The sequence below is a fragment of the Vulpes lagopus genome, chromosome 14, assembly GCF_018345385.1.
Source record: "Vulpes lagopus strain Blue_001 chromosome 14, ASM1834538v1, whole genome shotgun sequence".
Classification (NCBI taxonomy): domain Eukaryota; kingdom Metazoa; phylum Chordata; class Mammalia; order Carnivora; family Canidae; genus Vulpes; species Vulpes lagopus.
Window position 1 is genome coordinate 9,961,375 of NC_054837.1, and position 12,488 is coordinate 9,973,862.

The 12,488-nt window shown below is 59.3% G+C and overlaps 1 protein-coding gene across 3 annotated transcripts in view; it reads right to left on the reverse strand.

The window, feature by feature from the left end:
• Window positions 1-1,080: 1,080 nt before the first annotated feature.
• Window positions 1,081-12,488, reverse strand: part of PPM1F (protein phosphatase, Mg2+/Mn2+ dependent 1F) — a 31,222-nt gene continuing 19,814 nt past the window's right edge. For all 3 annotated transcript variants that reach the window (XM_041728808.1, XM_041728809.1, XM_041728810.1), the window contains exons 6-8: window positions 11,124-11,267; window positions 6,375-6,468; window positions 1,081-5,176 (exon numbers count right to left, since the gene is read on the reverse strand). In XM_041728808.1, the coding sequence (XP_041584742.1) occupies window positions 4,824-5,176; window positions 6,375-6,468; window positions 11,124-11,267 (591 nt within the window). In that variant the 3' untranslated portion in view covers window positions 1,081-4,823. The remainder of the gene's footprint in view (window positions 5,177-6,374; window positions 6,469-11,123; window positions 11,268-12,488) is intronic.

Sequence of the window (12,488 nt, forward strand, 5' to 3'; positions counted from 1 at the left end):
GAAGGACACCCAGCTGCCCCAGAAGCCACTCAGCCCCTGCCTGCCTGCTGCCTGGCCCCTCAGGCCTCCCCCTCCCCCTCCCCAGCGGCCCCAGAGGGGATGCTCTCCTGGGCTCAGGCCTCTGAGCTCAGTGAGAGTGGGGTGGGGGTGGGGGAGTGCGGAGCCGCCATCTGGCTACAGCAATGAGATTCAGACACAGGAGGCAACTCGTTTGTGAACAATCAAGACAGCATATACTTAAGAACGAGGTTCTGCTGGGCAGATTCTGCAGGGAGCTTCCAAGGAGGCGGAGGGGACCGGGCAGGGGGAAGACAGATGGGTGAGTAGGTGGGGCTGGGAGGGTGGTGCTCAGGGCCTGGTTGGGAGCCCCAGCCCCCTCTCGGTGACATGATGGAGACAGATAAAGCTGCCTCCCTTGCAGAGAGGCCTGGAACGGGAGGCGCACAGAAAGCTCTCAGGGTGATTTGGGAAGGGACTAGAAGCTGGCCTGGCAAGGCCCAAATGTGGGCAAAGGCTTAGCATCCAGGGCAGGGCTTGGGAGGAGCGAGGGACACAGCAATCTGGCTAGCTGGTCCCAACCAAACAAACCCCAAAACACAAGTGCCTCCCTTACACTTTGGGGCCATGGCTTAGCAGTGTCTGCATGGAGGCATTCTGGATGTTTTCCTGTTGCCCTGGAGTCCGAGTTCAGCCAGGAGCACAAGAGAGCTCCTGGCAGCTGCTGGCCTGCCCTCCCCCATCTGAGTGTTCCGCTGGGAGGGGCCCCATGCTCAGGATCCTGCAGGGTCCCCAGTGTTGTGAGGTCCCCCTGGGCCTCGCCCCTCTCCTGTCAGCCCCTGCACAGGCTCACAGTGGCCAGACCCTCGTCCTGCTGGCACAGGGTGGCCTGGAGCCCAGGGAAGAGAACCGGGCTGGACTGGCTGGCCAGGAGGCAGGGCAATCTCCCCAATTAATCTAATCTGCTGGCTTTGTGGGGAGATTGGTAGATGGCCCCCCAGGGCCCCAGCGGCTTTTAAACACACCCTGTGGACACTCAGGGGCACCAGGTGCTCAGAGGTGAGAGAAGGCAGGACTCAGGCGTCAGGGTTTCAAAACTTGTGGTTTATTGACACTTGAGCACAGTGACCCCTGGGAGGAGACTGAGTTTCTGCCCCCACATCCTGGGACTTGGCTCTGCAGACAAGGGCAATGGCCATCCCATCTTGGAACAAGACGCCCCTTGCAGAGAACACCTCTCCCAGGAGCCCTGCTGAGACGTTCATTCAGAGATGAACCCTTGGCAAGGCTGGCATGGCGCACTGAATGGCAAAGCTCGGCGCATTTGGCAAAGCTGCGGAGCTTCGACGAAAAGCGCGGGCCTCCTGGGGCTGCCTCCCGTGGGCTACAGGCAGAAGCAAACCCAAACCAGCTTATTTTGCACGGGCCCATTGGGCTTCGGTGCAGCCCCCGTCAGGGCCAGGCCTAGACCCGCCCGAGCCGCGCCTGAGCCCTGGAATACTGCTGAGGTAGCCGGGGCACCCACGAGGGAGGGGGTCGGGACACGGGGTTGCGGCCCAAGGCTGGCTCCGGGCCTCTCCGGGGGGCCTGGGCCCGCCACCGTCCTCCCTACAGCGCACCCCTTTCCTAGTCCTGGGCACGAGGACAAGTGAGGTCGGGGAGGCTGCGCACCCGGCCCCGCATGGCAGCAGGTTGGCCGCACGACTGGGCGCGGAGGGTGCGGCCGAGCCCCGCCTTGTCCCCGGGCCTGGCACCTGCTGCCCCTCTGCCGCTGTCTGGGCTCAGCTCCACCTGGGCCCCAGCTTGTGATCCACATACGGCGCCAGCATCCGTGGCTCCTTTCTCTTCCAACCCACTTAGCTGCAAGAATAGACACTAATAATACTTCATCACCCCTCCCTGCTGGCGGTCGGGGAGGGCTCCCCAGGATGCACCAGGCTGGCCCCTGAACCTCCAGAATTCCAGGATCTGCCACACAAATCCAGTGCAACCCTGTACCCTCTAAAGGAGAAACAGGCCCAGGAAGGCTCCAGAACTTGCTCAGCTCACACAACGAGCTAGTGGCAAGGCAAGGGTTGGGAAGGGGGGCCCGGCTAGGGGCCCTCCTGGGACTGTGGCCTGAAGAGAAGGGGGGCCAGGACTTTCAAGGCTGACCAGCCCCCGGTCAAGAGGGAAGAAGCCTCTGTGCCTAGGTGCTCGCACAAAGCCAGCGTCTGTGCAGCATGAACCAGGGCGCCCTCAGCTCCAAGGCAAGGATGGGCAGCACCAGACAGCAGAGGCCTCTGCCAGAGGGGGGGTGGGCACTGGGACAAGCCTGGAGAGATCTCCTGGGAGAGCCTCGAGCCCGGGCAGGAGTCAGACCATCACGTGGGGGATCCGGGCCCCACAGGTGAAGCCGCACTCCTGATGGCAATCACGGAATAAGATTAGCAAAGAAATGAGAAAAACAGAAGCTCGTGCTTCCTCCATCTGCTAAGATCATGCCCAGGAGCAGCCAGGCTGGTGGTGAAGGGCAGGGCCACATGCCGCCTCCTGCCGGCCCAGGGCCGGGAAGGGCAGAAGAAGGGCTTTGGAACCCTGGAGAGCAGCGGGGCCTTCCGGTTAAGTGGGGCAACACAAGGTCACTGTTGGCTCCCACCAAACCTTCTTGGAATTGTGGTGTTTAAGGTACTTCCCATCATTTCCACGGCACTGACCCCATCATCCGAGCAGCTCTATCCCTGCTACGGGAGTGAGGGATAAGTGCCAAGCCTGCGGGTGGCACCTCACTACCCCACTGCCTGCCCTGAGCTGGCTCCCTCCCTTCCTGCGTCAGGGTCCGCTTGTCTGGAGCCTGGAGGGGGGCATCTCACCCACTGCCCTTCCCTGGGCTGAGGGCCCCCGAGGCTCCCACTGCCCGCTTCCTTGTCAGCAGGGCTCCCTCTGTGCACGCGATCAGGGTCCTCCCTGCGCTCTCCTTGCTGGGGCCTGGCTACTGCGGGTGGACTCTGCGGACCTCCTGGCCTGGGGGCTAGTGCCACACTCCCTCCTGCTGCCCACCTCCCAGCGACATTTTCTAGAAGTCTCAGCTCAGCTACCTAATGCTCTTCCCAGGCCTGTAGGCCTGGGTCCTCCCACCAGAGATCCCTCTCTCACGGCCCTTGACCTCTGCCTGGACTCCACCTAGCCTGCCACTTCCAACTTGACACACATGCCATATCCGCCTCACTGGATGTGAGAAGCCAGGCACCTGGGGTTTCGTGGCTCCCAAGCCTCAACTGCCCAGAGCATGCTAGGGAATGTGGAGCCCTCCCTGAGGCGGTTAGGCTGTGGGCAGAGCCAGGTGGCAGAGGGTGACAGCCATGGCGAGCGGGAAACAGGAGGAAGGGTTTTGGGGGCTGTGGGGCAGGTGAGCGGGACAGGCCCCAAACCAAGCCAAAGCCCCCCAGCCTGCTTCAGACTTGCCAGGGCCTCTTTAGCGTGTTTCCCAATGAAACCGACTCGATTACTAACACAAGACATTCTAGAACATTCCAGTCAAACAAGGAACCCGCTTCAAGGAGCTCAGTCCCTCAGCCTGGGCACCAACCAGAGACATGAGACATGAGCAGCAAGGCCAAGGTGTGGAGGGAGGCTGGCGGGGCCATGGTCACCCGGAGCTCCTGGAGGCCTGTGTTCTGGCCCAGGTTGCACAGCACAGCCTAGACTCTTAGGGGCTGCTTTGCTAACTTCCAGCAGCGAATGGAATCATGAGAAGTGGAAAGAACTCGTCCGGGAAGAATTCTAGCCAAAATCATGCTACTAGAACAAAATAAATCCTGCTTTTGTAAAAACTGAAGCATGCCTATTAGAATCCGTCCCAGGCCTGGCGGGTCTAGCCTTACCTAAAGCTGTTTAAGGCACTTGAATGGCTTATTAACACCACCTGGAAAAGTGTTTGTTTCAATCCTGATTTAGGAAAAAAAAATTCAGTAATACTGCAAAAGAAGTTTCTTCAAAAAAAAAAAAAAATCAATACTTAAGTTTTCTAAGAATAAAATAAACGCTAAGCTATGCTTTAAGTTATATGACACAACAGGTCAACTTGGCACTGACAAAACAAAGGCAAAAACCTGAAATACTGCTTCTGAGTTAGACTTCCCTGGGGGGGAAAAAGCCCACAAATAAAAAGACACACGTGTTATCGTTCTGACCTCCCCCTCCCTGGGTGTGCGCGGGATGGGGGGGCAGGGAGGCTGGGGGCCGTGAGCACCCACTGCAGACCAGATCCCTGGTACTCCCTCCCTCCCCAGGGTTCGCTCTCCCCACTCGGGAAGCCAGCTTGGCAGGCCAGGCCCAGCCAGGCCCATCTGTAGAGACTGGGGCCTCCCAGCCTTGGCCAGTGAGGAGCAAACGAGAAGCCTGAGCCAGGCGCCCAGGACACGCTTGGAAATGTCCCTCGTTCCTGGGTCTGCTCGGGGACTCACGTGCAGCATCTTGCTGCCCCGGGCGCAGGCCCAGCGTCTTTGGTCTGGCTGTGGCCCACGCCTGTGGCCTCTGGCCCTGCCCCTACCCAGTGGGGCTGGGAGCAAGAGCTGCTCCACTTCCTGGGTCATCTTCTCTTTGGTGAGGTCTCTTCCCTAGGCCTCCTTTGGGGATCTGGGCCACCCCACTGCCTGCCCTAGCAGGGCATGAATAACCCCACCACCCAGTGCAGTTCCCAGACACCAGGATGGACTGATGCGAGCAGGGGGTTCAGGGCCCTGGGGAAGCACTGTAAGGGTGGCACCGCCTGCCCACTGCCGCCAGTCGGGTCCTAAGGCATCTGAGGGGTAGGGGTGCGGGTGGGGGCAGGGGGCCTACACCTCCTAGCTGCTCTGCGGAGTGCTGGTTTCTGGCTGTGAGAGGCCAGAGGGCACATCCCCTGTCCCCTGGGCCCCGCCCTTCAGTAGGTCTCGGGGGTCCCTGAGGAAGACCACCATGACCGTGATGTTGTCGTGGGAGCCCCGCTCCCGGGCCGCGGCCACCAGCTCCTCGGCAACCTGCAGCCCGCTGCCCTGCTGCCGGGCCAGGTGGCTGTGGACGAGGCCCGCAACCTCCTGGTGGGGTACGACGTCGAAGAAGCCGTCGCAGGCCAGCAGCAGGTAGTCCTCAGAGCCTGTCAGCTCCCGAGAGGCCGAGTCCGCCTCCCCTGACACGTAGGGCTTCTGGAACACGTCCCCTGGGCACGGGAGAGAAGGGCCTCACGTCAGAGGGCCGGGCTGCCCATGGCCAAGTGCCATCCCAGTGGGCCCGGGCCTCACTGTGGCCACCCTGCTCCGACCCCTGTGTTCACCGTGGGGCAGGTAATTTCATGCGGTGCTAAGGGCTATGAAGAAAACACAAGAGGGCAATGTGGCAGGCTTATTCTGGTGTCCCAGAGGGCAGAGTTAGAGCCCAGCCGGGCCAGAGGTCAGCTCTACAAATGGCCTTTTCACTTCTAGCAGAGCCGGGCCTGGAGTCGGAGAGGGCAGCTGGCTGAGGTCGAGGGCCTGCTGTTCCTTCCTTGTACTCACGTCTGCAGGTTCCCTTCCTCTCAGGCTCCTCTGCCTGAGACCCCACATCCCATATGCTAGCAAGTCCCATGGGGGTTACCTCCAAGGTGGGCGTGGAACCCACCGTCCCCTCCTCACACCTTGCCCAGGCCCACGGGTCCCCTCCTTCCACGGGTCCCCTGCCCTCCAAGCGTGCACCAGACTGCGCCACTCCCCGACATGGAACCACCCGGGAGGCCCCCTCCGTGGAAGGAGCCTCCGCTTGGAGAGGCCCACCTGCCACCTCCCCAGCCCTGTGTGTCCAGGGACCCAACGGTGGCAGCAGAGGGAGAAGGGCTGTTCAGCAGGCACGTGTGGCAGGAAGGCCAGGAGGGACAGGTGCCACATGGGGCTCGGGAGGAATGGAGTTTTAGTACCTTCAAGGAGACGTGCAGCTGCCGAGCCCTAGGCGGGGGCCCAGCAGCCATAGGATGCTGGGAAAATAGCCTTGTGGAGGACAGGGGGCTGCTTTTTTTCTTTTCTTTCTTTCTTTTTTTTTTTTTTTTTTTTTAAAGAATCAGGATGAATGGGGGGCAGGTAACCAATAATCTTAAATTATAGAATATTTCTAAATGACTTTCTAGCACGTATAGCAGCTATCCAAGGGTCTCCTAGGAGGTTTTTGTGGGGAGCTGTTTTAGTGGGGAGATCATTGCTCCAGCTTAAACCGGGAGGTGGAAGTTTCTGAGGTGTCTGCAAGTGCGCTAACTTTACCAGAGGCCCCTCGCAGTCTGATTACATGGCTCCACAGGCACTTTAGCAGCCCAGGACGCGACTGCCCCAACAGCCGGGTGACCCTTGGGCCTCAGACAAGAGGCCTCCATCTCCTGCCCCTTGGCTCCTTACCGATGGCTCTGGACACGGCCAGGGTCCCGTTGACTCTCCAGCAGTCCATGTGGGACACGAAGCCGCCCAGCGCCTCAATGCGCTCCTTCTCATCCTGTGGGGGAAGCCAGAGTGGGGGCCGGGGTGCACCCGCGGGGCAGGCTGCCCAGCGTGGCTGTGCGAGGGGAGCTGCAGTTCGTGAATGATTCCCAGAGGAGGCATCAGGACAACAGTCAGAGACCGGGGAGACCTGAAGGGTCTCCGGCTGCAGGAACAGCCACCTCAGTTACCGTGCAGACATGGACCACCCGCGGCCCCCGACCCCCGGCTGCCTCACCTTTCACTCAGGATACTGTCCCTTCCTTGCAAGCCGCTGGGACAAGAGCACAGAGAGCAAGCCTGTGCTCCGTCCTGGCCACCTGCCAGGGCTGGATGAAACCTGACCCAGGCCCTGTTCTTTCTCAAAGCCCCTCCCCTAACCCCAAGTGGAAGCAGCACCCACCATCAGGGCACCAGCCTCCTCGGCTGGGAGCTTCCCACGCCCCCCCGGACAGTGTCTGCTGGCAGCCCAGGCCCCTCTCTCTGGGACCACAGATACAGACCTACTGCGGGGGGAGGGGCACACTGACACCAAAGGCTGGGCCTCCCATGCGGTTCCCACGGAGGTTCCCGCACAGGAGGCAGGACAGGACCTGACCTGCCTGCACTGCTCCCTCTGGGCCAGAGCACCCACCGTGGTGTGGGCGGTGCCAGAAAAAGGCCAAAAGGGCCATGAATGTGGGCAAGGAGGAAAGAATAAGCAGGTGGAAGGGGAAGAGAGACTCGCAGGGTCTGGGGAGAGGCAGGTGGATCCGCGCACATGCAGAGGCCTACGGACAGGAGCAATCCCTGGCCTCTGGCCAGATCCCCACCCCTTGGGGGCTTTGAGGAGCTTCGCACAATTCAGAGGGCACCCCCAACCCGCGTCTATAGGAAGATACGGTTTCCTACACACTCCGGCCCAGCCCAGCCCACTCAGTGTCCACGAGGCGGGGTCATGGCAAAGGGGTGACAGAGGGTGAACTGTGAGCTGCCTCCGGGGCCCTCTCACAGCCGGGCTGCACAGCCCCCAAGTCCACCTCTGCCCCCTGGGAATGGGAACTCCTGGGCACCGCCGCTCCCAGTGGGAGGATCTCCCAGTGGGTCCAGTGCTCCCTGGCACACTGAGCCTGCAGAGGCCATCCAGCCAGGGGACTCAGGCTTTCTGAGCCGGCTGTGGACAGGGCTGGGCTGAACGGGAGGGCAGAAAGGTTGCTGGGTCACAGCTCTTCTGTGGCTGCCGCTGATGGAAGCACCTTTGGGAAACCACTAAGCTCAGGCCCTCGGCTTGATGGGCCAACTCGTCTGTGAGTCAGAGAGCAGGCGGCCGAACCAGGCCTCACTTCTCTATCCCAGCATCCCTCCTCCCACTCACTCCCTGTCCTGACCCTGGTTTTCTCCCTCTACCCTCATGCTGCATCCCAGCTGCCTATCCCATCCCATGACTCCCACCTGTGTCACCATGCCTGGCCCAGGACTAGGGGATCATTGGACTTGGGGCACCCCTATCTTGGTCTCCTATCTCCTTGACACCCACCCCTCAGCTGCCCTCCCTCTCATCCTCCCCACTGGCCCGAAACAGCTTCTCCACAGTAGAGCTCAGAGCTGGTGGCCAAGTGGGTTTCCACTAAGGGCCATTTCCCACCCGATCTAGATTTCGAGGCCCTACTCAGCTGGGCCTCTGGTCCCCTACTTCAGAGAGGCGACCCTGTCCAGCCATTTCCTCTCATTCCCTCCTGCCCTAGACTGAGTGGCCTCACTCACCTGAGTACTTCCCAGGCAATGGCCTGTTCCTCCTGGGCTTGGCTGGCAGTGAGGTCAGCTGCACAGCCAACGTGACCGGCACTGCACTCGGCCACCCCCAGGCTCCTCCCAGAGTTCCATCAGGCTGTGCTTCCCTCCTACTTCTGATGGCACATGCCCGCTCTCCTGCCATACGCTCCCCCCCACCTCCCACACACCTCAGCTCTGTGAGCATGCAGCCCCTAGGCCCGCAGCCCCAGACCTGCCTGCCTTCACAGGGTGTCTTACCGACCCTGCACTCATAGGGAACACCCCACCTTGTCCTCCCTGGCCCCTGGTCCCCTGACTAATGGCATCACCATCTTCTTGGATACCCAACGTCCCCGCCCCATCTTCAAAAACCTGGATTCTTCTCTGTCCCTCCTGAGGCTGCCTTGCCAGGCAGGTCCTCCCCATTGCTGGCCAGGAGACTGCAGTGGCCTTTATTGTTACCCAGCTCTCAGCCTACCCTCCAGTGGTCTGATCATTCCAGAAGCTTCCAGAGATTCCTTATGAAGTTCCTAACACAGGAGCAGTTTCTCAGTGGCTGGTCCTGCCTAAACCTACCCTTTCCTTCTGGACTCTATGCCTGGCCTACTGGGGACCACCGACTGCCAGGATTCGGCTCCTGCTCCTTCCCCTCTTTGGCATCTCCCGGCACTTTGCCCACTCCCGTGGCTTGTGGCTGCCCGTTATCCTGAGAGGCGCTAGGAGGCTCACTGCCTCAGTAAACTCCTGGGTGCTGTTTGCTGGCCTGCACTGAATCCAGACAGCAGATCCAGGCTCTGTCCAGACAGCAGCAGACCAAGGTAGAGTGCCATGGGGTCCCCACATGTACCTCACAGCCGGTTTTGGCAGCTGCCAGGCCCTCCCTGCAGCTCACCAGGTTGTCACCAGTTTTCTACTCTCGTGAACAATGTGGTGATGGCTGCTTTTTGTGGGAGACAGTTCACTGGGTCTTTGATTACTTCTCTGTGTGGGTGACAGGCTAAGCTTGGGATCACAGGGTTCATTAGCTGGGCATAGCTGGCGGGGTCAAGAGAGCTCTGGGATCTAGTCTCTCATGTGGGGTGCAGATTAACAAGAGAACAGACACTTTGGCAGGCTTCTCCCATGCAAGCTGTGGTCCCAGCACCCCACATGTCCCAGGCAGCTTGATTCTTATCTCCTGGGAACCCCGTTTCACAGACAGGTGCTCAAGGCTGAAATGGGTGGAGCCAGGACCAAGCACAGCTGGCTGGTTGTGCTCTTTGTGATGCTGCCACATTGCAGGGCTCAGGCAGTGCCTGGGAAATGCTGCCCAGAGAAGGCCCTACTGGGCTGGAGAGGAGGCGCGCCAGCAAGCTTGCAGGGGTGCAGGCAGGAGCAAGCCAGGCACCCTGAACAGAGGCTCGTGCCTAGTCCTGACTTAGACTGCATTTCACCTGACTGCCTGTCTCAGGGAAGAATGGTCCACAGGGGAGCAGGTGCCAAATGCCTCAGGGCTGCAGTGAGGGTGGAGGGACACAGGACAGATGCCACTTCTCAGCTGTGTCCTCTGGGCAAATTACTTACGTCTCTGAGCCTCAGTCCTCTCCTCTCTATGGTAGGGAGAACATATGCAGGAGCTGAGGCCAAGGAAAGATGCATTCCCTGCTGTTTTGGGGATCACTGCCTGACACTCCCTGCAGTACTTTCCAAATCCAGAAACCACAGAAGGACAGCTCCGGTTGGTTATATAAAAGCCAACGTGTCTACAAGGCGAAAGCCCATAAGCAAAGACCAAGTGGGGGGCTATGTGCAAACTGCTGCAGACAAAGTGCTGACCTACAAACTGATAAGAACAATAGCAACAGCTCTGGAGACAAATGAGTCAAGGACAAGAACGAAGGGCTCTCCAGAAAGGCAATGTAAGTGATCTTCAGTGTTTGAGAAGGTGCTCAGTCTTGGTCCATGAGACAAATGCAAACCGAACAGCCGCCTCCCTTCCCCTCAGACTGTCAGGAGCTGGCAATTCGGTGGGGCCATGGGTAAAGGGACTCCTGTGGACACGCAGCCTGAGGGGAGCAGTGTGGCAACTGTGCCAGGACCGCAGTCGTGAACACTTGGACTCCTCCGCCCCACTTTTAGGAAGCTGCTCTGTTAACGTGCTGCACCCTGAGCAATGAAATATCGTACAAAGCTATTCACTGCGGTGTTGCTCCTAGCACAGAGACTGAGGGAGTCTGGATGTCCATGGACAGGAGTCCAGAACGGAGCTCTGCGGAGCCCTACGGAAGGGTGGGGGCGCTGCTGGTGCTGCCGTGGAATGCCCAACCACGTGGGGATAGCCGAGTGGGGACAGGGCACATGGGCGTGCCCCAGGATGTGATCTCCTGTTCTCCTACTTCAGGAGACAGGCAGACTGGACACAGAGGAATGCCATCCTTGTGTTCAGGTGACGACCCCAAGGCTCAGACAGTTGAGTAACCTCAAGATCTCAGCGTAGCCACTACCCAATGAATCCCCAAAGCTGGTTCCTTCCCACCCGGCTCAGCATCACCTCCTCCCTGGAGCCGTCCCCCATAGCCTAGGTGGCCAGCTACCCCTGGTCCACCCGCACAAAGTGTGGGACCCAGCACTCAGACCCTGCTTCCCGGGCTGCCTGCTGGGCAGAGGCCCCAGGTCTCCCCTGCAGCTCCAGGCTCCATGCCACTGTGGTGAGAAGGGCTCACTTGGGACTCTTGGCTGTTAATGCCCCAAGCTTTAGGGGACCGCCCCTCTTCAGCCCCAGGCACTGGAGTCAGAAGGGCCCTCCCTCTGGAGGAACACCAGGAGCTCCCTAGATAGATGGTCCAGGGCCCCTCTTACTTCCCCACCCATCTGACCAACTGCTATCCTGCAGTGTGACAGGGGCTGGGGATGTCCCAGGCACAGACAGAGGGGGCTTACCTGTCGCTCAGGCCTGTGAGGCTCCATCAGCTTCACCACCTGTCCCTGCTGCACCAGGATGACCTGGGAGTCCCCGAGCCAGGCGATGTGCAGGGTCTTTCCCACGATGAGTGCGCACACCCCTGTAGTGCCGCTCTGCAGCCGCTGCAGGGAGAGAGGGGAGCAGGTGGGCCAGGTGCTGGCTCTGCGGGCCCACGCCTGTCTAGACGGACTGGCTCCTGGAACAGCGCTCAGCCAGGTCAAAGGAATGAACTGGTAAAGCACACTGGGGCACGGGACTCTCCCACGCCGTGTGACAGGAGAGCACATCCTGTGTGGTCCCGTTTACATACAACTCTAGAAAGCACGTGCTCTATCATCTGTAATGCCTGAAAGCAGATAGGTGGTTGTCCTGGGATTAGGTGGGCAGGAGGGTGGGGTGACAAAGGACGGAAGAAACGCTTCGGGGGTGATGGATATGTCCGTTACTGTGGGGAGGGTTACACAGCTGTAGACACATGCCAAAACCTATCCAACTATACACTTTTTTATGGAACCAACAGCACACTGTACACTGTAATATGCACAATGTATTATGTGTCAGTTATATCTCAATAAAGCTATCTTAAAATACTAGCAGCCTAGTCTAAATACCTGCTTCAGAGAATCACTACTCTGGGAGGTGGCCCGGAGCTCACCGCCCGGGGTGACAGTGGCCATGAGGGCTGAAGCACCTCAGTGGCTCCCGCTTTAGTTTTATTTATTTATTTATTTTAAAAATATTTTATTTATTTATCATGAGAGACACAGAGAGAGAGAGAGGCAGAGACATAGGCAGAGAGAGGAGAAGCAGGCTCCATGCAGGGAGCCCAATGTGGGACTCGATCCCAGGACTCCAGGATTATGCCCCGGGCCAAAGGCAGATGCTCAACCACTGAGCCACCCAGGTGTCCCACGCTTTACAGTTTTAGATGCTACACGGCTTTCTATTAGGATGCAAGTCTGGCTTTGCTGATTTCTGCGGGAGTCTGTGCTCAGAGCATCTGCTGTACACCCTTACGAGCCAAGCGTCCCCATGTTGACTGGGGCAGGTCCTTTAAGCTCTCTGGGCCTCAGTTTCCTGATGTCTAAAATGAACACAATTTCAGTAGCCACCTCGCAGGGCTTCTGGGAGGGCCCCATGGAAGTTCTGCAGGTAAGGTTCAGTGGGTGGTAAGTTCACAGAGGAGGGGTCAGATGTGTTCTTTCAGAAACAAGTGCCTCATCCCTACGTGGCTACAATCTCCGAGGAAGGAAACGCCCAGCAGACACCAGCAGCCTGCCAAGACCTGAGTGAGCAAGGGGAGGTGGGGCCGTGTATTAATCATGCGTTTTATTTTCTCTCTT